The 25,136-nt window shown below is 43.0% G+C and overlaps 1 protein-coding gene across 8 annotated transcripts in view; it reads left to right on the top strand.

Annotated features, from left to right (window-relative positions):
• Window positions 1-1,031: 1,031 nt before the first annotated feature.
• Window positions 1,032-25,136, top strand: part of atp9b (ATPase phospholipid transporting 9B) — a 37,207-nt gene continuing 13,102 nt past the window's right edge. For 3 of the 8 annotated variants that reach the window (XR_009767235.1, XM_061664261.1, XM_061664260.1), the window contains exons 1-22: window positions 1,032-1,137; window positions 1,941-2,114; window positions 5,296-5,446; window positions 6,520-6,633; window positions 7,180-7,288; window positions 7,728-7,786; window positions 8,435-8,486; window positions 9,991-10,151; window positions 10,365-10,445; window positions 12,278-12,353; window positions 13,549-13,625; window positions 17,271-17,431; window positions 17,506-17,648; window positions 18,175-18,287; window positions 18,356-18,598; window positions 20,570-20,731; window positions 22,035-22,127; window positions 23,008-23,091; window positions 23,150-23,320; window positions 23,409-23,603; window positions 24,157-24,391; window positions 25,002-25,066. Coding sequence is in view for 7 of the 8 variants with exons in the window: in XM_061664261.1 (XP_061520245.1) it covers window positions 1,055-1,137; window positions 1,941-2,114; window positions 5,296-5,446; window positions 6,520-6,633; window positions 7,180-7,288; window positions 7,728-7,786; window positions 8,435-8,486; window positions 9,991-10,151; window positions 10,365-10,445; window positions 12,278-12,353; window positions 13,549-13,625; window positions 17,271-17,431; window positions 17,506-17,648; window positions 18,175-18,287; window positions 18,356-18,598; window positions 20,570-20,731; window positions 22,035-22,127; window positions 23,008-23,091; window positions 23,150-23,320; window positions 23,409-23,603; window positions 24,157-24,391; window positions 25,002-25,066 (2,802 nt within the window). In the remaining variant the exon portion in view is untranslated. The remainder of the gene's footprint in view (window positions 1,138-1,940; window positions 2,115-5,295; window positions 5,447-6,519; window positions 6,634-7,179; window positions 7,289-7,727; window positions 7,787-8,434; window positions 8,487-9,990; window positions 10,152-10,364; window positions 10,446-12,277; window positions 12,354-13,548; window positions 13,626-17,270; window positions 17,432-17,505; window positions 17,649-18,174; window positions 18,288-18,355; window positions 18,599-20,569; window positions 20,732-22,034; window positions 22,128-23,007; window positions 23,092-23,149; window positions 23,321-23,408; window positions 23,604-24,156; window positions 24,392-25,001; window positions 25,067-25,136) is intronic. The other 5 variants (XM_061664265.1, XM_061664266.1, XM_061664264.1 and 2 more) reach the window with 3 other exon arrangements.

Genomic DNA, 25,136 nt, shown 5'->3' with positions numbered 1-25,136 from the left:
TTCTTTGGCTGTTGTTTAACGAGTACCTGAAAGTCCACACTCGCTGAGCGCTGAGAGCTCGGAAAGAAAGGAACATACTGAATGTTCAAATTAATAATGCAAATAGTCTGCGCTCCCTCTGGACAGCTGCCCAATGCTGCTATCTGGTGCAAAGCACAACATATGCTCACCGATCCTCCCAATATCTTGTCAAAAAGAATCGACAAAACCTGGTGAACTGCTTTCTGTGTTTTACTGGATAAATTATGGGGCAGAATAAAATGGAGAACAAATGTGACACTGATGATAAACATCCACTGTATATACGCATATATAGTTTCATTCCTACATTTTATGTATTTAAGCATTGGGAAATAGTTCCCTGCAAACAATCTTGTGTGTTGAAACGGTTGTGTAGCTTGTCCGTTTGCCTTTTAAAAAAAAAAAAAAAAAGTCTGTTTTGAAATTAAACTTTTTTTTGCAAAAGGTACATTTTCAATTGAAGCTAATATACAGAGTATTCATAAATTCTCCGTTTTTTCTCCGACTGAAATCAGGGTACCTGAAAGACACAAAGGCAATCTGATAGAAAACTTTGATAACCAGGTAGAACAAATCCCAGGAATATATTTCATCAATTGCTTTTGTAAAATGTATTTTTTTTTATTGTAAAGACTTTGTGGTCGGCCCGTATAATAATAATCCGATGGTGTATCTTTGCAAATGTTCGTATTTCGTGGCCCCAAACCAGCATTTTGCGCGCAGGGTATCAACCATTCACTTGGCGTACAACTCGTGTTGCGTTCAGAGACTTCAGAATTTTGAAACGTTTGTGTTTCGTCAAAATACTGCTGTCCCAATGTTAGCCAAATAATATTATTAAATACATATTATTTACTAAAAACAAACCCTTAGTTGTTAACTATAATAGATGTAGTATTTTACCCACAACAGAAACATCTTCGGGACGGAAAACGAATGAATTATGACACGCGTGATGAGATCCACGCGACTTCTCGAATGTGGCATAAATTCCTAAGTGGGGTGACGTCACCGAGTGGACTTCCCGGCCAAGATGGCTGACGGCATCCCGTTAGATCCGATGCGGAAGAGCTCGAGGAGGAGCCCCTACAACTACTACTCCGTCAGACACTCGAGGTATGTGGCCTCTTTTGGCGGACATTTCCGCGGTCGAGTGATGAGATGAAGTGTTGAAATGTTAACTTTTCCATTCTCGCCTCCACACTGGCGTGTGTTTCCTGTGGCGAGGCTGTTAGCTTGTGCCGTTAGCCTAGCCTCCCGGCCCATTTTGTTTCGTTTTTGGTGGCGGCCAGTTGGAGGCAATTCGAATCCACCATCTGTTCGCTCTGAGCTCTGTAATGTTATTTTGTCTGCGTCAAAGTCCAAGTTAAAGGCCCCGTTGAGTTAATCTTCGCGTGGTGTCAGCTGTGCTGCATCCGGCATTTAAAGAGAGACACAAGACGGATAATTAGTAGACGGTAGACGCTACCTAAAGTGTAGACAAACAAAGTCTATCAAAATGAGACCAATATCAATCATTTAAAGACAGCACTTGTGTGTCTTGTACAACTTTATTGGGGAAAAAAACTTTTCGAAAGGACGTAAAAATAAACAACTGCTTTGATGTGTTTGCACAAGTGTGCACACCCACATAACTTGGGATGTGGCTGTGTTCGTGAATTAGGCATGGGTCGGCTCAACCCACCATTTTAGAAGCCCACCGTTATACCCTCTACTAAGGGACGACGGATATCAATAGTAGTCTATTCCATTGCAAGAAAAGTCTTGCATGTTCCATGAGACCGCATATTCCCATTGTTAGCATAACAGGTTTCTTAAGTACACTCCCAAGTATGTTTACTCAAAGCTACAAAGCAAACAGTGCCAACGACGACTTGCACTCAGATCCCTGAAGTGTATTTTGAATCCCGGGCCGTCAGATTCTCCGTCGACGATGAGCCGTCGAGCCTGGACGAGATGCCCCTGATGATGTCCGACGAGGCCTTGGAGAACGACGAAAGCGACTACCAAACGCTGCCCCGGGCCAGAGTCGACCGCAGACAGCGAGGCCTTGGCTGGTTCCTGCTCGGCGGCTGGAGAGTCCTCTGTGGAAGGTAGGCGGTTGTCTACCTTGCAGGCGTTCTGTTAACTTTACATTGAGCATTTGCGCTGACATTTTCTCATAGTGTGTCTGTTTCCGCCATTTGGCTGTCCGCAGCCTGTTCAGCTAGCCAACTGAAATTATTTAGCGATGCGTATTAATCCGTCACGTATTATACGTATAGTGTTTTGCAATCTGTTTAGGCAGCTAACTAGTTGGGCCTAAATTATTTCATGATACATATGAATGTGTTGTGTATTCAAGTCCGAGAATGTCCGACTCGTCTTCTTCGTCGACCTGTTTGGCCAGCCGACAAGTCAGGCCGAAATGATTTGTGCCACGTTAATATCCATGCATGACATATTATTCCAGCTATGCTTACATTGTTGCCTTTTTCGTATTTATGTTCGAATTGTTTGGCAGTTCAGGCACCCAACTAGTTAAACTTGAATTATTTGCACCACGTCGTAATACAGCTCGTATTCGTAAATCCTCCGTTGTTTACTTTTGATGTTGGGCAGCCTCTTCAGGAACCCAACTAGTCAGGCTTGAATTATTTGCATCAGATATTAATGTTTTATGAATTCATATATTCAAATCCAAGAATGCTTCCGTCGTCTTCGTGTTTGCTTTTGATGGGTTTCACATCCCGATTCGGCTTCTGTGGGGTTGAGTTCGCTTCTGACGCATTTTTTGTGGCTTTGTGTCATTGTGCAAACGTTGCGCTTGGCATAAAAAGTGCGTCGCATGTGTAGACGCCAGCCGCAGTTTGGATTTCCAGCGCATCAGAAGCTGTGCACGAAGTGCAAAAGTCACCATCGAGGTCACACTATTTGCTGGCCGACACGCATTCCACACATTTTGAAGGTTTCCGCGCTGATACGAGGAAGTTTGAAAGAGCCCCCGCTGTCAGTTTGTCGCCGGCGGTGCGTCTCCAGCCGAATCGATCGCCCACCCCTCCCCCCCTCCCCCGTGCACCCCCTCGCTAATGAACAAATTGGATTTTTCACAGCTGACCAGTTTGATGCTTTCCAGTAATTTTGTGTGTGCACTGCGCGGGATTATAAAAGGCAAATAATTCACGAGCCGACTAAGCCGGCGCTGTTCAAATGGCCCCGTTATTTAAATAGCATTCATTTGCTCAAATAATCTGCCGTATGAATCTGGACGCCCGGCGCGCCGAGGCGGAGCGCCACCGCCAAGTCAAACATGGCCAAAAGTTGTCACCGCCAAAGTTGATTTTATTTTTTTTGTTGCTTAAAAGGTGGAAAAGCCAAGTAAATCACCATGACAATGTACACTGAGGTGACACTTTAGCTAATTTATGTCAGGTGATCGCAAACTTTTTAGGTACAGGAGAGACATTTTTCCAAGGACCCCCCTCATAATCCTTACGCCAATTAAGTAGATCTAGAGTACTATGTGTACCCCTAAATGTTATAGATGCCTATTTTTGAGGGGAAAAAAGTTGCAAAGCTATCATAACAAATTCAAAATTTTTTGAGAAAAAATGTGGTAAATTTATGAGAATAGTGTCATATTTTTCAAGAAAAAAAGTTGTAATGTGTACAACAAATATTAATTTGTCGGGATGGAAAGTCATAATCTTAAGAGAATAAAGTCGTACTTTTCAAGGATAAAATGGTAATATTAAATATGACTTGCAGATTTTTGGGTGAAATCCTCCACTTTATTCATGTTTTTTATTTTATTTAGCCTATCCACTGCTTATTTCAGTTTTTTTTTTTTTTCTGAATTTTTCCTTTCAATCCAATTATAAGGGAGAGTCAATTATTTGCGGATTTTCACTATTTGCGGAATAGTGGGCGTGCTCTGTATATACTTAAAAAAAAAAAGCCTTTTGTTTAAAAAAAAAAAAAACAGGACCATATACAATGGACCCCACAATTCGAGGGGGATCGGCATCGAGCCCGGCCACGAATAGCGAATATTTGCAGATAGACATCAATTTGAATTGCTTTGGCGAAAAAAAACAACAACTTTATTATTTACATTTTTGCAACCCCTCAAAATTCTTGAATAAGCAGGGATACCCCCCAATATGCATTTAAAAAAGAAAAATGGGGGATAAAAAATTCCGCGAATGCATGAATCTCTGGGTATAATGGGGTCCACTGTACTTTAAATAATATACCGTAAAAAAGGATTATTACTTGAAAAAAAATAGGACTTTATTCATGCAATAATACTCTTCTTGTTCTAAAAAAAGACTTTATTCCTGCAGGGATGTCAGATTTATTTGTCACAACCACATCCGACCTTTTAATTGGTCTAAAGCTAAGGCAGAGAAGAGTCATTTGTTTTATTGGCCACCCTTCTCCATGTGTTGGTGTCTTCTATTTAAAAAACGATAAGCCATAATAATTAATTGCAAATTATTTTGTGGACCCCCAAGCAGCAGCTCCCCAGACCGTTTGGGAAGCTCCGCTTTACGTAAATCACACACGCACTGTTTGCATTTCATGCTGTGGATAAGCCACGGTGTCATCATTAGCAGGTGGATGCAAAGTCAAAGCTCACTTTTTGTTTAAATCAATCTTGTCGGCGGGGGGGGCGTCCCCGCGTGTTAGCGACGCTCCGCTAACGCCAAACAAGGACGAATGTGTCTCCGGATGCTTCCACAGTGTGTGTTTTTGTCTGGCCGGGCTTCACGGGGCAAATTGAGCCGTGAATATTTCCTCCCCGGCGAAGACGCTAACCTTTTCACCTCACTGCGCTGAACACCCGTACGTGGAAAGTAGAAAAAGCGCTCCTTTTTTAGAGGTTTGTTCAAAAGCTTGAATTAACACCGACTATTTGTAAATAACAGCAGCAGTGATGTACGTGGCATGACACACATTCTTACACCAAAGAGAAAAGAAATAGTTGAAAAGCGGCTCTTCCTGTCATTTCTCAATAAAAACATAAAATTGACCTATTTTTGAATTTTACAATCACTACAATTGACATCTGTTCAACAACTTCACCAATGTTTGTATTTTGTGCTTGTTGTTTTGCTTATTTGTCATTATGTAATATCTTAAAATTGTGCAATAAATGAACTGTCCTGTGACAATCTCGACTGCATATCATCTCATTTTTTAAGGTGACCTCGCCACAAGTGACAAACTGCTGTTGTTGTTTTGTCGTCACGCACGATTCTGGATGAACTTGTGTTGTTGCGTCGCCCGCAGCTGCTGCGATTGCCTCGTCCGAATGTGCCGCCGCAAGAAGGAGCTGAAGGCCCGCACCGTGTGGCTCGGCCGGCCGGAGAAGTGCGACGACAAGTTCCCCAAAAACTCCATCCGCAACCAGAAGTACAACGTCTTCACCTTTGTGCCGGGGGTAATGGCTTGACTTCCGCAAAACGCTATGCCTTGCTCAAGGGCACCTCGGCAGTTAGAAGTTTTTTGGAAACGTTACTTTAAAAATAAAAACAACTTTTCAATGATATGAGGACGGTTACCGCAAAAAAGACATTGGGCGATTTTATTTTTTAAATTAGAACAATATGTTAAAATGTTGATTATCATGTCATGCTGATTTTTATTTTTAGAATGAGAATATCATACCATTTTTAATCAGAAAGAATACAGTATATAAAAAAATGGAATTCATCACAAAATATTTTTAAGTAACTTTTAAGTCCTAAAAATAAATAGTTGAATTTTACTAGCTATTGTCACACTACGTTTTTCGTTTAAGAAAATGTATAAAAAAAAAATTTAAAAAAAAGGTAAGTTACTCAAGTCACTATTTTTAATTGAATTTTTTTGGGGGGGGGAAATATAAAAAAGTTGAATATAACAAGATAACACAATTTTTTATTTGAAGAAAATATATATTTGTTAAAGTTGATTGCTCAAAGATATCGCATTGTTTTTTAAGTTAAAAATGTAAAACATGTTGAATTAAAAACAGGAGTACACTTTTTTTGGGGGTAATTTTTGTGTTTGGAAAAAGTTACGACGTCAAACCTGACATGCTGGGGCATATTCTATTCCTAATGCTACTTAAGGTTAACTTCTCTTTGAGTGCGGGACAGTAGTGCTCAGGCTTACTTATTAAAAAGCGAATGGCTGCGTCATCACTTCCCCTCGCCGTAAAATGTCACCTGTCCGTTGGAGACGTCTCTATTCTGAGCAAATGTGCCGTTTGTCTCCCTGCGCGTTGAATTATTAAACACGCGCAAATTGAGTTTAGCGTGCGTCCCCCCGCCGCCCTAAATAAAGGTCAGCGGGTTCATTAAGCGCCTATTGATCCGGCTGGACACCGCACTCTCATTATTACAAGCATTATTCAAAGTGTGACCTTCGATTGGAGCCCATCAGCGAGCGCTTTGCTACATGTGATGTCTCGTAAAGTCGAGCTGAAAACCACAAACGTGTCTCGATGATGTCTTGCGTCTTTCGCCTCAGGTTCTTTACCAGCAGTTCAAGTTCTTCCTCAATCTCTACTTCCTGGTGGTGGCCTGCTCGCAGTTTGTGCCCTCGCTGAAGATCGGATACTTGTACACGTACTGGGCGCCTCTGGTAAATCCTTTTCGACTTCTCATTCTGGGCCGTGCGATATAAATAGTGTGGGTCCTGATTAATCGAGAAGATAATTGATAGAAAAATCCATTCTAAAAATTAGAGCTCTTCGCTACCACTTTTTTCCTGACCGATACCAGTACGAGTACTCACCGATACAGAGTACCGATACCACTAGTACTTTTGATACATACAATTTCAATTAACACGATGACAGATAACTGTGAAGAGCTTTCTTTCTTTCTTTGTAACCCATGATGATTGGCAGATGTGTCAAACCGCTGCAGTATAGCGCCAACTACTGGCGAGGAGGACTTACCCAATGTCAGATTTTATTTTTTTATTTTGGCTGGGATCGGCAGTCTTCACGAATACCCGATACCTTGAAATAAGGCTGTATCGGCCCGGAACCGATACCTTGTATGGCTACTCGCCTACTGCTACTAAAAATGCGTGGGTTCCTATGTACGTAATCATTCGGACCACAGTGTAGGTGCACCACATTTAGCGCGTATATTTAAACCCGACGTCTCTTGCTTATTCCAGGGTTTCGTGCTGGCCGTCACGATGGTGCGCGAGGCCGTGGACGAGGTGCGGCGCCACCAGCGGGACAAAGAGATGAACTCGCAGCTGTATAGCAAGCTGACGCTGCGCGGTGAGTGAACGAGCGACGACTGTTTGCTGACACGATGATAGCGGATACTCCCCACTAGCACCCGGCCCTCCCCGCGCAATTACCCACGTAACGCAAGTCGTCCCTCTCGCCGTAATTGCATCGATTTTTAGACGCTGCTAAAGATCGTCTGCCGCGCCCGATCCCCTCGTGTGATATCTGTGCCATCGTGCCATAACACCTCTCACGCCGGCTAGTGTGAGACTTTGCCAAGGATGTTAGGGCGATAAATAAGCGAGTTCTCGGGTCGGTTACGCCATCACGCCACTGAGAATCAATCTCTCGCAAGGTGAGAGATTGATTCTCGAGAGCAAAATGCCACAAATCAAAAGCTTACGTCTGTTAAAAGTAAAGACGCAGCTTGGATTCATGTGCTGTCATTGTTGGAGTTGACGTTTTTTTGTTTATTTCCCCCCTGCAGGTAAAATCCAGGTGAAGAGCTCGGACATCCAAGTGGGAGACCTGCTTATCGTAGAGAAGGTGAATGAAAACACGTGTAATAGTATAGCAATATTGTTCTAGCTTGATTACTGCTCTTGAAGTTAGGTTTTTGCCTTTAAGAACAATAAGTTTAACTTCTTCCGACTCTACTAATACTAGAACTTGCTGTTTTAGTATAGGATATTTACATTGCAGATTTTTTTCCCCAATTTGTTTATTTATTTATTTTTTCTGCATGTCTGAAATAAAAAGTTCAGTCCATCAAAAAAAGAGCAGTTATGCAAAAACTATTCACCCAATTTTGTATGTAAAAAAAGAACCCAACCCCAAAATGCTTACGGCTGGTTTACCTTCACTTGTTCAGGAATTTCTGGGGTTTCAATGCAATTGTAATGGGCGTCAATTATCTGCGGAAGGCGTGGGATCGCTTGGCTTTATTCACCATTTTCCCCCAGTTAATATGATTTAAGTTAATAATTGTAAGTTTTTCCTCTCTCCTCCAAATGAGAAAATAGTAATTCCTCTAAAAAGTGGAAAAGTTTTAACTTTCTGGGACTTTTATTTAAAAAAAATAAAAAATAAATCAGTTTTCAGCCGCTAAGTCGACCTTGTTTAATTATTCAGCAGGATTCCAATGACTTTAGCGACTGCATTCGTTAACTTTCGGTAACTTTCTTTTCTACTTAGAACCAAAGGATTCCCGCAGACATGATCTTCCTGAGGACGTCGGAGAGGAACGGTGAGCGGCGAGAATATCTGCCTTAACTCTGATCCAATCATTTCAGCAGATGTTATAATGAGATAAACGCGCCAGAGACGGAACCAACGGCATCCTGTTGAACTTGTTGTTTTTTGTGGCTCTTTAACAAAGTGTGTCGGGTTGGAAGTCACATTTCCAACCCGCCCCCTCGCTCTGTTGACATGATTGGATGAGCCAGGCCTGCGATTCATATGATTTATGTCACATTGTTGGAGTGACGAATGAAGCGAATGAATCAATGAGCTGCATCCGATCTGAGAGATTGGCGGGGGGTGAGGGGGAATCCGAGGGGAAATGTTCCCGAGGACGTCAATCTATATAACGATAACGATAATAATACGCTCGGCCGGGAGTTGACGTCTTTATGCGTTCAACACGTGCGGCGCATAAGCACATATTTGTATTTCGCACGCCGGACTGCCGAGGAGCATGAATCATCCATCATGTTTAACCCACCGGGGGACGCTTTACGGCCGCCCTCGAGCCTGCCTGTCATATAGTGGCCCGCATCCATCAGCTTCATTCGTAATATTACCGAAGATCGATGCAGGTCAACATCTTACGGCGCCTGTCAGCCCGGGCCGTTTATTATCGTATTTATTAGCACGGAGGAAAAACACGGGCGCAACAAGGCCTCTCTGTTTAGTGACGCAGGAAACGGCACACGTGTACAGTTAACCAACTCTATTTGTGAGGGATAGGGAGCGAGCCCTCCCACCAAAAGCGTAATTGATGGCCCCCAAGGTGTTTATAAATAGTTTATAAATACGGTTATGCCGTGAGATGCGAATGACCCGACTTACATTTTTTTTTCACATTTAAAATTGTTATGCTTGTGAGCCAAAATTTGAGAATCGCGACGCCGTCTGGTGGCAGCGAACTCAACTCGCTTGACAACAAGCAGACGTTTGGCAGATAGTGAACAATTCTCCCCAAAAAAACGTTTGAAGCTGTTTTTTGTTTGCTGTCAAACTAAACATCAAACAAAGTGAATGACACTATTTGTATTTCAAACACAACGCTTCGCCGTAAGAAAGTCTGTTTAGCTAAATGCTAACAAATAATGCAAAACGCCGGGCTAACGAATAGAATCTGTGTTGCAGCGTTATAATTTGAACACATACGGTGGCGCAACGTGTAGACAGACAATGTAACAATATTCTCAGGCATATCTTCTTTACCTCCTGCAAAGAACAACTAATATATCTGCGGCATCTCTATGTAGGCCTAGATCCGTAGAGCTCTATTATACTGGGCCCAGGTGGCCAAGGTGCACACACCAAACGGAGCGGCACAATGTCCATTGAGTTGAAGCAAGAATTGGAGCAAAATCTATTTATTTACATTTTATTTAATTATGTCATTACTGTATGCTTTATAAAGCACAAGATTAGTGCTATTTTCCTTATTAAAAAAGACATGCTAACAAGAATTAACATCAATGTTATGGTAATTAACTTTAAAACTACTGCCATTTTAAAAGGGACGGCGCGGCATCACACAGAAACTGAACATGCAACAATGCATGTTTCTGTCTGCTTGGATCCAGGGGCGTGCTTCATCAGAACCGACCAGCTGGACGGAGAGACGGACTGGAAGCTGAAAGTGGCCGTGGGGTGCACGCAGCAGCTTCCGGCACTGGGGGTAAAGCCAACGTCATAACTGCTCTTTGGGCAAAATTACATCAGAGTTCTGATATCAAATGTTCCATTTCAAGCACGTATATTAGACATATTAGTATATGTTTCAGAATACAAAATATAAAGCTTGACCATCTAATCTCGACCATTTGGTTTATTGGCCATGAAAAGAGGCGGTGCAGGTCGCACATCCGTAATGGTCTCGGTTCTTCCTCAGGACCTCTTCTCCATCAGCGCCTTCGTCTTCGCCCAGAAGCCCCAGCTGGACATCCACAGCTTTGAGGGAAACTTCACACGGGTACACTTGTTTTCTTTATTTCCTGTCGAAATAAATCCTCAACAGATAGTTGTCACTGCACTTGCGTGCGGACAAAGCGGCAACAATCGGGGTCTTGTCTTCACCCCCGTCTTGCATCACATGCTGGTCCTGCCGCTAGCTAGCGAGCTCCCATCTATCCTGTCCTGTGTGCTTGTTTTTTTTTTTTGTTTTTTTTTTTTATTATTATTAATAGCAGATTAGCACAGCCCCCACAGAGAGGAGAGTCGCACTACAAAGGCAGGCTTTGTGGTCTGTCCTCACTCTTGGCCACACACCAGGCTTAGTGAGCGAGCACTTCCTCCACTCATTCATCCTCCACGGCCTTCCTTTGCATATCGTGCGCTTTGAGTCCGAGCCGGATGGAGGGGAGGGAAAAAATCGGGTTCCCACAGACCCACAGAAAATGAACCTACCTATTTATGAGGGCTCCTTCTCCCCCACCGCCTCCTAGACTTTATGGAGACGCGGCGACACGATGACAATGTCAGAGCGGTCAAGCGTTGGGCCGCCCCCCCATTTATTTTTCATGCACTTCTGCAGCACCTTGTGAGGATTGACAGGATGTGGCTGCTTGGGTATCATAATTATTATATCAGGACGGTCATTTGAGATGAAACCGGAGCCTGCGCTCGGCACTCCGGACCCAACCGTTTCCCCGCGCTTGCCTTTATATAAGAGAGCGGCAGTAAAAGGAGCGCCCCAACTCACAAGGGGCCTTATTTATCTGTGAAATCTCACCGACGTGACCTTGCGATACTTGTTGTTTTGCTTCATTGAAAAGGAGTACAGTATTATAAAAGAGCTACTATATGGCTACACGTCAGCTGCTTGAGGAAGCTGTTCACCTGTGACATTTAAAGTGGATTTGAAATATTTTTTTGTTTTTTTATTTTACTAAATATGTTATATGTGCCACCACCAATCAAAAACACGGAAATCTTGTTAATATTGCGTTTGTGGAATAAGAATTAAACAGAAAAATTAATCGATCTCCGTACTAGAGCGGCTCCGACTACCGGAGACAAATTCCTTGTGTGTTTTTTGGACATACTTGGCAAATAAAGATGATTCTGATTCTGATCACCCTGGCGACCAAAATTAAAGTCACAACTATTCCGTGATGGTTACGCAAGTCACGTGACCAGCTGGGATAGGCTCCAGCACGCCCGCGACCCTAGTGAGGAGAAGCGGCTCAGAAAATGGATGGATGGATGGATGGATGGATGGAGGTTTTGCCACATTTTTTTGCTGCATTTCAAAGGACATTGTGGTTCTCCGTCTTGGCCACTTGAGGGCATTATAAGACAGCCATAGGGACATGCACAAACAAGTATTACACCACTGACGAAGTAAGCTACAGTGAAATTAGCCGTTTTTCGCAAAGGATAAAGATTTGCCTGTGAGTGTTGTTGCATTGTCTGTCTACATGTGTTGCGCCACCATCTGTGTTCAAATATCCATTGCTTGACGTAACAACAACCAGGACTGTTCGTTAGCCCGTCTATGGTGTTTTAAACTTTTGTTAGCATTAAGCTAAACAAGACATTATTAAGCCAAAGCGCCGTGGTTGTTTTAAATGCACAACTGCCCGACTATATATAGCTTTTAAATGACTGAGACTTCATTGTCGTATGTTGTGGGAACAGTTTGACGGTGGCTCTTTCCTGTTGCCAACGTCCATAAAGGAAGAATTTGAGTCCAACCGTTAACCTCGCTGAAAAAAGCTCAATTTCTCTTTTTTCCAGTTTTACTTTATCTGATCTGTTTCCAATACTTTTTGTCCGTTTGATGACTGTGTGATGTGGTTGTAGGACGACGCAGACCCCCAGGTCCACGAGAGCCTGAGCATCGAAAACACGCTGTGGGCCAGCACGGTCGTCGCCTCGGGTGAGCGTCTTTCAAGTTTTCCCCTTCACAATCTTTGTTGATCCCCAGTTGAAGTCCCTGGGGTCAGTTGAGAGCGTTGGTGACGCGCACTCGACCGCCATTGATTTGTGGTGACCACTCAACCAAACGCACACACACACACACACACACACACACACACACACGCACATACTCTACAATGCCCTGACCTTGACCTGAAGAACAAACACTCGGAGGCTTTGACTTACTGAGTGAGCTTTTGCGTCATTGTTGTTTCCACTAAAAGCTTCTCCATCTCGATATCACATCTAGTTGTTTGGTACGGTACAGTAACGATAAACAAACGTCACGTAACGATATTATGGATGTCTGATGCTCATGTGTAAACACTTTGATGCATCCCAAATCCCCAAAAAGTTTTTGTTACCAAATATAAACACACAAACTTTAAAAAGAGAATGTAAATAAACTGATTGAATGAAGTGTAATTCAGCAAAAAATGACAGTTTTCTGTTGCAATAAACCTCACCAAACCTCAAATCTCACTTTGTGCCAAATTTCTTCTTTGACTGTGGACCTAAACAACCAAAAACATAAAGGCCATACAAGTTACATATGTGGGGCATACATGAAGTGTGAAATAAAAAAACTGTCGTTTGTTGCGAAACTGTTTCTTTTGCGCCAATGGGTCGGTCATATCAGCTTTACAACAGAGTATTTGGGATTCTTCAACACATTTTGTGTTGATGTGCTAGACGACTGTTTCTATCAAACCTTTTTCCTTCTCCAGTTTTACCGATGTTGCGATGTATAATATTGGTTCCCACGCAATCGTGATTTTTCTTAGCATCATTGGTCATTGAGAGCAAATCACCACCTCTTAAAAACCTACTTCAATTCTAGCCTTTTTTAGGTCCTGCATTATACTTCTGCTGGCTCATTTAATATTAATGAGCCTTTAGTCCTTTGTTATAAGGCCACCTTAATGAATTGTCGAACAAAGATGGCAGCGCATCGATTGGGTTTTATGAGCTTCCTCATGGTGTTTGTGTGTGAGGGCACCGAACGTATTAAACGCCTGACTTGAGTGACAACAACGCCTCTCCGTGGCCTTATTGCGTTTCTTCTCATGCACTTCATCTTGCTAAGATGCGTGCGCGTGGCCCGGGTGGGGGCTAATGAGCAGCATTACTCCTCTTGTTTGTTGGTTTGGCAGGCAGCGTGATCGGGGTGGTGATCTACACCGGCAAGGAGACCCGCAGTGTACTCAACACGTCGTATGCCAAAAACAAGGTGAAGGTTCTTTCTTCTTCCACTTGTGGCGAATTCAGCGGCTTTAAGAGATTACTTTTAAAGGAACAGGAGCATCCTAAACCCTACGTCCAAATTGCCTAACAAGCACTTCTTGAATGTGTTTTTTTGTTTTGTTTTTGTAAGCTTGACTTTCGAGATAACGCTTCTCTTGTCAATGGGGAAAAAGGTCAGCACTGGTGACTAATTACCCAAAAGGGAAATTAACTAAGGAGGATTTAAATGATATTTTTTGGCAAGGAGTTAATCCGGGCAAAATCCCCTGTTGAGCGTTTTTTTTTCCCAGAGATTGATGCAAATGATTCCGAGGGTCGGCTGACTGAGGTTTCGGATGTTGTGTTTATGATTTTAACGCGTCAAAAACGTGTGGCATCTGCAGCTCTGGGAGGCTGCATTTACACGGAAAAATACGCATCAGATATCTGCCAGTGTGAGTGGAGCCTAAACACACAAATCGCACACCAGCGAAATGCACACATCCATGACGGATACAGTGAATATAAAAGTCTACACACCCCTGTTCAAATGCCAGGTTTTTGGGGATATAAAACTTTTTCCACCATTAATGTGACCTAGAACCTCTATAACTCAATTGAAAAGAGACTTTAATCTTTTCCAAAGGGGAAGTAAAAGTAAACAAACCAGGTTCTGTGGTTGCACAAGTGTGCACACCCTCTCATAACTGGGGATGTGGCTATGTTCAGAATTGGCATTCAAACTCTCATCAGCTACCACCATTTCTAGTGCCTCTGGTTAACCCCAGATAAAGTTCAGCTGTTCTAGTAGTCTTTTGCTAACATTTTAAGAGTGTCCATCATTGAATAAGCAAAATAATTGCCGACTTCGGGCAGCGGTGTAATGTGGAGGGATTATAACAAGTGTCATCAATTAAATAGAAATAAAATTAAATGAATGGGGGGGGTGGGGGGGGGGTCCAGCTATATGCAGTGTAACATTTGATATTTATAATATTTGTTTTATTTTTTTACTTCTTTGTTGACGAGTTATTTACCTACAATTTGGCAGGTTGTTTCATGTGTTTGAATGTAAACCTATGGGATATGCCACTTGAAATGTAAAAATAAATCAATAATCTGATATAGGCTTTAAGGGAATTGTGCACTTGGATCACCTGAACCCTGATGTTTTGTGTAAGTCGGCTCTAGGCTGAGAGGAATTCAAAATTTCAAGGAGATGATGTCACAAGTGCCGATGCGGCGAGCGGAGATCGCGGGTCATAAAAGTCGTTTTTGGCTTCATATAATTGAGGCGGGACAATGATCTGCGTGACAGGACACTAGGCGAGGACTGTCTCTTTGTGTTTGATTGTCAGATGTGGCCTCTCGAAACAATGTCGTTTCGTCACCCCCCCCCCCCCCCCCCCAAAAGAAAAACAACCAACAGGAAAAACAACACGTCTCTCAAACGCTCATTGTGGAAGGGGCCAGGAATCAATGTTCGTTAATTCCGACGTACCGCCAACATCTCAAGCTAAAAGCAGTATGCCGCATCCTGACCAAACGACAATTTAAGTCAAGTACAAGAGTACTAACAAGAGGCAACATAGAGAAAATAATGTACAGTGGCGGCAAAAGTGCTTAAGATCTGGAGTTAAATATTACACATACTTGTGTAAAACGAGCTCTTGTGGAAGAAGTACTGATTCCACTTCTTTACGTATGTAAAAGTAAACAAAAATCTTAAGACTGCAATGTACTTAAAGCAAAAGTTACCGTCAATTATAATACCTGTTTTTAATGTTTTTCCTCAATAATCAAGATCTTAACTATGCTTGACTTATCTCTGTAAAAATGACATAGCGTATTTTGACAAAGTAAGGAGCAGAAAGTACATATATCAGTGTTGAAATGTAGGCACTACAAGTAAAAAGTATTGGTACTTCCCCACCACAAATGACCCAAAATAAATGTCAAGGACTTAAGGAGCACCGATTTCACTCGCACATTTCCCCGAGCGCCGCAAAGCAAAAACAAATCCTTCCTCTTTTAATGGGGTGGAGACGACTGAAGTGAAATATGTTCCTTTCTTCACTGATCACATCTTTAAGGTTGAGGTAATTGAGCCCTTTCCCTTCACGCCCCCACCCGAAACCCGCCTTGCCTGGCAGTATAACGACTTCATCCGATCCCCGGCCAGGCCCGGAGAACGTAGGGCGGCCATTGTTCTGGCTAAAGGGGATCCTTTTGCTTTTCAGCTTTGCGCTCTGTCTTAATTTTTCTTCACTTTAATCCCAATGCCCCCCCTCCCCCGTTTCTATTTTTCTCAATAGCTCAAGCATGAACCTTGTAGCTGGGGCTCCCGCCCAACTCGCGCTGGGCTACTGGGAGTTTTAACATCCACTGATAAATCAGTCACACTGCTCTCCCTGGCCGGGCCGGTCCTCGGGGTGGGGGGAAAAATGTGCTTGGTGGGGGTCCAGTAGCAGTGGAGGAATTCTCCTTCTCCTCCCTCCCTGCTCAGTTGCTATTCACCGCAGCTCCTTGAGCGCACGGAAATGTTATGTTGGTGTGTGTTTTTTTTTGTTTTTTTTGTCAGCGCTGGCGCTGCGTCACATGAAAGCCCTCTGTGTACGCTGCCAAAAATGGGTCGGGCGGCTTCTTTAGTTGACATCTTTTTCCCACATGCTCCATTGGCTGCGAGATGCACTTGAAAAATAAAAGACAACTTTGACCCCGCTACTCCCCATCCCCCCTTGTTTTGTCCCTTTTCTCTCAGGAGCCATCTCAATATGGGAGCTCCTTTGACACCTTACCCGTATTCAAAGGCATCAATGTAGTTTGTTTAAAAAAAAATTAAAAAGGTCACCAATAACCATGTCTATGTCATACATGTGCTTTACATGACAAAGGCCTGCAGCGAAGAAGGTCTTTCATTGGTTGGGTTTTGCATATAAAACAAAAAGAGATGACGCGCTTACCTTTTCTATGAACCAGAGTATTAAAAACACCTCATGGGGTAATAGTTGTGATGTGAATCTATGTTACTATATACAAAATGCATAATCATATAATCACGATACAGCAGTTATTTATGCGCAGTATGTTGGATAGTTTAGATGAAAATTATCTACAATATTTGTTGTGCAAAATGCGACACGATACAGAGCTGGGGTATTAATAGATATTGATATTTTGGGTGATAAACATCTGCAATACGTTATTATTATTGATATCAACACGATACAGTGATTACGCTAGACGTCTGCCATAGATGTTTGTGTGAGTGTGTGCAACGTGCCACCATACCTTGATACCTTGGTTTGACGATACGATGACTATGCGGGACAAATATCATCTGTGATATTAATATCTATGTTATAAGCAATGTGATATGATATCATTGTGGCACTTTTATATCATCGCAATACACTGATTACGTGATATATTGAGCCAGACGAGATTGTTATACTGTAATGCTGTTTTTGTCATTGTCAGTCATTTCCTGTTTGTCTGACCTGGTATTTTTTTCATTGGCCCTATGAAGTCTGCCTAGCAACAACTCCAAAATAGCAATTGATTTACTCTACATGCTTTTTGTTTCTTTCTAATTGCCATCATTGTCTCAAATTTTTGAGTAGCCAGTACAGTTCTGTGTTTCTTTCCGCAGGTGGGCCTATTGGACCTGGAGCTGAACCGGCTTACCAAGGCCCTGTTCTTGGCCCAGTTGGTTCTGGCCATCGTCATGGAAGCGCTGCATGGCTTTGTGGGTCTGTGGTTCCGCAATGTCTTCCGCTTTGTGGTGCTCTTCTCCTACATCATCCCCATTAGGTAACTCAGAGAAGCGCTTTGATTCCTACTTGTTTGCATCTTACACTAACTGCTTCCTTTTCGTTCTGCTGCAGCCTGAGGGTCAATCTAGATATGGGCAAGGCGGCCTACGGCTGGATGATCATGAAGGACGAGAACATTCCCGGCACGGTGGTGAGGACCAGCACCATCCCGGAAGAGCTGGGCCGGCTGGTCTACCTGCTGACGGACAAAACAGGCAAGAGAGGCCAGACGTACACGCCGTATTCCTATGTGTAGCCTCTTTGCTGCGCACTCCCGCGGCCCTCTTTGTCTCAAACCGCTGATCTTGGTAGGAATGGATTAGGCTTTAGTGCCCATTTATCTAGGGTAATGGTTAATACAATGAGGAGCAATCAATCAGCAGGAACCGCTTCAACCCTGTGGCACGTTCTGGCAGCAGCATCCATTAAACAACGCCTTCTCGTATAGGTACATTTACTCAGTTGGGTTGTGTTTTGTCCGGTAAATAGAGGGGACACCCCGTCTGTATTGGCAATGAGATTAGGCCCGGATGTGGGTCATGGAATGAATCGTGAGCACTCTTTGCGGGAAAGTTTGGGGCACAGCCTTTTCTTTTCTTTTCCAGCTCCTCATTTTCTGGACTTTTTGCCTGCTGCAGGTGGAACGTGTCCCAATAATTTTGTCCATACAGTGTATCACCCTCAAGGATCTAGATGGAAAACTGCTAAGTGTATTTATGAAGCTATCCGTGTGAGCCGCAGGCACTTTGACACAGAACGAGATGATCTTCAAGCGGCTGCACCTGGGTACCGTGTCTTACGGCACCGACACCATGGATGAGATCCAGAGCCATATCATCCAGTCCTATGCTCAGGTGAGCCCTGTTAAATTGGATTGTGTTATTGAGAAAAAAAGTCATAATACAATATCAATCTTTTTAAGTCCTGTCAGGGCGCCTCCAGCGGCAGCACCGGCGGCTCCTCCACGGCGTCCCAGAAATCCCAGATCCCGGGCCCCAAAGTTCGCAAGAGCGTCAGCAGCCGCATCCACGAGGCGGTGAAAGCCATCGCCCTCTGCCACAACGTCACGCCCGTCTACGAGTCGTGCGGAGAGACCGAGACGGCGGAGGCCGACCAGGACTTCAGCGACGACAACCGCACTTACCAGGCCTCCAGTCCCGACGAGGTGACCGCCCCCGATCCATCGTTATCGTCTTACCGTCCATCTAAGTGACGGCAGTTTGTCACTTGACGAGCACGCAGTCAAAGGTTGGGAGCTCCTGGGGGCGCTTAAGCTATTTAAAGGTCTCTCTGGGCCCTTCTGAGAATTCATGACCTCGACCAAAAGGAAACTGAAAACAATCCCAAAGGGGCCAAGTGCAGTCTGATTTGTCCTGGTTTGTGTTTGTTTTGCTGGGGTTCAAATGAGCATGTTCATACACGCTTTTATTCCAAAGAGGGAACTTTTTGAACAGCCTTTGTTTCTGCTAAACGGCTCTCACGCATTATGTTAATTTGGGATGGGTGATATGGCCTTCAAATAAAATCTCCAATTTCTTTTCACAAGAATCTCAGTAAAAAAAATCTGTTAGCGCTATTCGGCCAGCTCAACAATCAGAACAGTGAAAAGTAAGGAGAAATGTCTTTTCTCGTGTCCCAGCTGACGTGTATATTTCTTTACATCTCCTCCCCCACCACCACGGCACCCCAAATTCATCGACTTGCTTGGATTGATCAATATTTAATTTACTCTGCGGTGACGAGGCCGCAGTTCCCCTTCTCCCGTTGTCTTTTGTTCTGTCGCTCACTTTTTTTTTGGTCTGTTCTTTCTTCCACGGCGGCCATTGAACGCAGCTTCGCCTGTTAATGATCCCCCTCCAACCTCTTTAATGATGTGCTTTTCCAACTGTGGTCCGTGAGCCGTAGCTTGGGTGTCCCCAAATAATATGCAGTAAATTATGTTGGGCATCGGTGCACAAATAAAACAAACTTAATAAAGAAGTTACTTCACCTTACCTTTGCGTCAGGCCAATTAAAAGCTCTGATATGATTGTGAGGTTTTGTAATCTAAATCTGAGATCCCTGCATGAACAGTTTCTTTTCTTTTTTTTTTTATAAACAAAAGGTGTATTATTACAGGAATAACCTATTTTTTTCTAGCTGTATTTTTTTAAACAGTCCTTTTTATAAAAAAAAAAAAAAGGCGTTGGTCCATCGTTAAACTTTGACTTCATAATCTTAGGACTTCAGATTGGAAAAAAACAACTTTATCCACATAGGATTGCAACTAAGTTTCTATCCCTATGACTTTTTTTTTTTCGCTGAAAGACTAACTGAACTTTATTTTTTTTCAAATAAAATAATTGCGATGTCATTTCGGGGTACATGTGGTAGTTAAGTTCAGTTTCCCCGAACCCAAAAGTTTTTAAAACTCCTGCTCTAATGTAAGCATTTAAATCAGATTAGATGCAAAATTAGAATGAAGAAGTACTTTTTGGGTGTGTAGTGAGAGTGTGCATGTGTTTAGCTATTTATACACGCACACCGGATAATGATTCACGTGTTGAGTAAAAAAGGGCAGCTCAAAGGGTGGGGGGAATGGTTGTGTGTGTGTGTGAGGGGAGGGATAGATGGATGAGTGGGTATTAACAGGAAGTCCCAATTTGTAGGTCAGAGTATAATAACAACCTTTGAGTGAGCAAAATTGAAAATGAAGCCATTGAGAGTTGAGTCGTGTGCAGCTGAACGCTCGCTCGAGGTGTTTGGGGGGGGGCTCGCGGTTCCTGTCCAGGCGAGATAGATGGTGGGGGACAGGAAAGGGTTTATCTGCTGCTCGATGAGAGACCATGGACATCCCATAATGCTCAGATGGCGCCGCACAGAGGGGTTTCTCTCAATTGTTGTTGTTTGTTTGTTTGTTTTTGTTCTTTTTTTTAATTGTGATTCAAAGGTGACAGATGGCATTGAAAACAAACTAAGACATTTAAGAAAAAAATTAAGTAGGGTGAAACGGTGGTCTCACTATTTGGCAGGCATTAAGTCAGCCTCACAACAGTTTATTAAGCCTAAAAATATTTAACAAACCTATTAATAACCAAACAAATCAATTGTCTGATGAAGCCTTGTGTGTTGTTGAATGTGGTCGTGTGCCCCACAGGTGGCGCTGGTGCGTTGGACGGAGAGCGTGGGCCTCACCCTGGTCAACCGAGACCTGGCCTCCCTGCAGCTGAAGACGCCCGCCGGGCAGATCCTGTCCTTCAACATCCTGCAGATGTTTCCCTTCACCTCGGAGAGCAAGCGCATGGGCATCATCGTCCGGGTTAGACACTCATTTTCATTAGCAAGCGCCGCATCGTTACAGTTGCTAATATACTTGTGCACCATCATCAACACAACGTGATGCAAAACCATGTTCAATCTGCAATTTAATTTGCTAAAAAGAATCGCTAATTCATTAAGCTGTCATTGGTTAGAATATTACACATCGCCACCACCAAAAGCTAACAACTGCGGATACGCAATCTTGTCAAACTGTTTCAAAGGTCTTAGAGCTATTAGTGATGCAATAGAAAAAAACTAAAATGATCATCAAACTAGACATCACAATATGCAGAAACTAGTCTATGGGCACTTACCTTTGGAGGTGACCAGTTCCTTGTTACCCGAAACAATATAGATCCATTTTTAACAAAACAGACCTTTGGCAAAAATGTCTAACCTAGCAATTTTCACTCGTTTTTTGTCTTTTAAAAACAACAACCATACAGACTTTGGGATTTGTTCTGAAGCTATTTTCAACACTTCAGATTGCTTAATAATGTTGAGAAAATAACAGACCACGTGGGAATTACCCATGAGTATCGATTGGTGAAAGAATATGAAATTTACCATATTTGGACATACGAGGTTTCCGCCCAAAAGCGATGCAATGTTTCATTCATTTAGCTGTTTTTTTTTCCTAAAATTGGTTGAATTTGGTAAACATTTATTTATTTATTAGTTAGTTATAAAATAAAAAAATATTAAATTATTGGTTAGTTACTTCAATTACTTATAAATAATAATAATTTTATTCATAAAGCTATAATGCATAATTATGTTTTGTTTAAAAAAAGTAATTTTCACTCAAGCCACTAAAAGAGTAGATGACAGAATGCTGATTAAGCCAAACAGCTTCTGACACATCTGGCTATATTTTTCAATATTTATTTTTTCATATTTAGTGACTACCCTATACATTCCCGCGCTGGACTACTTGGTGACGCTCTAGGATTACGCAGCGGAAATTGCGTATTTTACCTACGAAGGGGCGGGTCAACTGAGCCGTAGAGAGAGGAGAAAGCATGTAGGCTTGGAAGGAGGAGGAGGCCGGACAAGCATTTAGCCTACAGCACATCCAAGCGACGAAGGCTTTGTTGTAATGCTGAATTCCAGCGTTAGGGGGCGCCAGGAATCACAGATTATCGCTTTAAAAGAAGTTGTTACATAAATAAAATAGATTTAGTAAAATATACATGTTTGGGTGGGAGGTATTGATAATAGTGTCCCCTCTTTTAGTAATTTAACGTCCGTGTTCTGTAGAAGATTTGCAGGCAGCTCACAATTTTCCGTTTGCCACCCAGGAGGAGACAACCGGAAACATCACGTTCTACATGAAGGGCGCCGACGTGGCCATGGCGACCATCGTCCAGTACAACGACTGGCTGGAAGAGGAGGTAACCATTCCGAGAAATTGAGTTGTCAGAATCGAAGAATGTATGAGAACAGCATAAACCGCACATTAATTTTTTCATTCCTCCCCCGACGTCGATATCCTCTGCTAATCAGGATGTTCATCGAGAGATCAATGGGCCGCGTCGACACCCGGTCGAAGGTCTATGTTCATAATAATCATATTGGCGTTATTGAGTCGTTTACCACCGGGGGCGGATTTTGATTTAATTAGTGACCCAAATAGTGAATAATTACAGTATGTCATATTCGCAAACAACAGTTGCTAACGATGCCCCCGTCGGGTGTGCTCGTCAATAACCAATCAAGCCCTCATATCAAAAAAATGAAGCGGCATCCGTCTCCTTTTGTTTTACCGTGTCCTCTGCGTTGCACCAGGGGCATTTTAATGCGCATTGATCCATGTTGGTTGTTGGGAACAATATTGCTAATTTGCCTCATGTTGGATCGCTTTTGTCTGGAATCTCGAATGAAACGCAAAAGTGTCCAAAATACTCTCACTCTGTATGTAAGGAGAAATACAGCTATTACGCTGGTAAAAATACAAGTACTCATTCAACTCCTGTACTTATAAAAGTTGACTCTGGAGTAATGCTAAAAACGGAAATCAAAAAGTAAATAATTTTAGTAGTGTTTGTTCAGTTAGCTTTCAGTCGCATCAAAATTCAAATTTTCAGAAACAAAAGGGGAAGAAAAAGGATGAAGCTATTTGAGAAGGGTGAAGCTTCGTTGTATTTCCAGGGTGCCGACACAAACACAATTTCAAGCATCCAAAAGAGCAAAATTGAATGAAATTTAAAAACAAACTAACAAAAAAAAAAACAAATATCCTACATTGATCAACATGTTTTTTTGTTTGGCAAGTGTGGCAACATGGCCAGAGAAGGTCTGAGAACGCTGGTGGTGGCCAAGAAGTCTCTGTCTGAGGAGCAGTACCAGGAGTTTGAGGTACAAGACTGTTGCTCATCCCACTTTTGATCACCTCCTAAGGCGACTTCCACCGCAGAGCCGCTACAACCAGGCCAAGCTGAGCATCCACGACCGCGCCCTGAAGGTGGCGGCGGTGGTGGAGAGCCTGGAGCGGGAGTTGGAGCTCCTCTGCCTGACCGGCGTGGAGGACCAGCTGCAGGCCGACGTCAGGCCCACGCTGGAGCTGCTCAGGAATGCTGGCATCAAGGTGGGCTAAGAGATGAACACGTCGGCCACTCCAAATGGAAAAGAAAGTGTCATGTTTTTTTTTTTTTTTTTTTTTTTTTTTTTTTTAGATCTGGATGTTGACCGGGGACAAGCTGGAAACGGCCACATGCATCGCCAAAAGCTCTCATTTGGTCTCCAGAAACCAGGACATTCATGTTTTCCGACCGGTATGTGCTTTCACTGCCCCAAAGTCTGAGAAGAAAACAGAGAGAGACGCATTTTCCTTGGCGGAGGCAGAACTTCAACACAAAGCCATCAAATTGGTTTGTGGCCAGGTCCATGCATGCGTACAGTGCATGCCGCGAACACATCACAGAAGAGATTATATGCTTTTTTCCCCCCCACAAATTTGTCGGTCAAATAAAGATGAACAATTATGGGACCCTGAACACCCAGTTATATTGTTACCATGGCGACCGGGTGCGGGGCCAGGTCGTTGCTACTAGGCGAGCGGCTGCACGTTTTCAAACAGCCTACAGTCTGAAGCAGACAAAGCCAGACATTTTCGCTCGCGGAGGCAGCACTTCGCTATCGCCGCATGACGCTGGTCAGTTATTGTAGCCAGGGACATCCTTGGAAAATATTCATGAATCAAACACGTGTTTTTACATTCAGTTGCTTGTGCGAGAACAGAAACTTGTGCAAAAAAGTACTGAGACATTGTTGCATGTAAATGTTTAAAGAGGGTCAAATTAAGTTTACCTGCAAGCGGCTTTAGCGCATTCTAGGTCCGTCCTGAAATTTCACTTAAAAAGCCCAATACCGTAACGTTTCTGTGAGTCTCGTATGAATGTTGTTGCGCTTGTCAATGTTAAGGTGACAAACCGAGGGGAGGCCCACCTGGAGCTCAACGCCTTCCGCAGGAAGCACGACTGCGCCCTGGTCATCTCGGGCGACTCCCTGGAGGTGTGCCTGCGCTACTACGAGCACGAGTTTGTAGAGCTGGCGTGCCAGTGTCCCGCCGTGGTGTGCTGCCGCTGCTCGCCCACGCAGAAGGCCCAGATCGTCACGCTGCTCCGGCAGCACACCGCCAACAGGACCTGCGCCATCGGTGAGCCGGCCCACAGGGGTGTCACCGTTGATTATTGTTGCTTCACAAAAAGAAACTCCACACAATCTATCCAGACATTCATTCATTCAACGCGGAATGGAGCGACTCCATCGTGGCCTGCAGGTCACATAAGGCCTGCTCATCTTTTTAATCCGGCCCACCGAGCAGTTACATTTTCAAAAGACCTGCAATATTTGTTGCATTAGTGTGCTTAGTTTATTGCTAATTGGTCCTAAAATTGGCTAATTACAAATGTTTAATGGTTTCATTTAAATTTAAAAATATTAGTCAAATAAACAATTTTACATAATCATCTTATTTATAGACTTGAGGTCCAGGCATAGACAAAAAATACAAAATTTAGTTTTTGGATTTCTTGTAAATAATCAACTGAAAGATACTGGATTTTTTTTTCTGTATACAGTATTTATTTTCTTGCAATTTATTAGTTTTCATATGATTTTGTGACATTGCATAGTGGGTGAATGATTAAGTGCACATGACAGCTGTACTACGAATGTCCTCTATAGGTGGCAGTCAAATATTATTAATATAGATTTTTTTTTTTTTGGGGTTCATTGTGTGTTTAATTTCATATTGTGTGCGACAGGTGACGGTGGAAATGATGTTAGCATGATCCAGGCTGCAGACTGCGGTATTGGAATAGAAGGAAAGGTAAATGGAATCGCCGACTCTGCAGCCATTTTCACCATTTTTCCGTTTTTGGACGCTTATGGTATTTTGT

The sequence above is a fragment of the Phycodurus eques genome, chromosome 20 (genome assembly GCF_024500275.1).
Source record: "Phycodurus eques isolate BA_2022a chromosome 20, UOR_Pequ_1.1, whole genome shotgun sequence".
Classification (NCBI taxonomy): Eukaryota; Metazoa; Chordata; class Actinopteri; order Syngnathiformes; family Syngnathidae; genus Phycodurus; species Phycodurus eques.
This window is presented reverse-complemented; position numbering and strand designations above follow the sequence as displayed.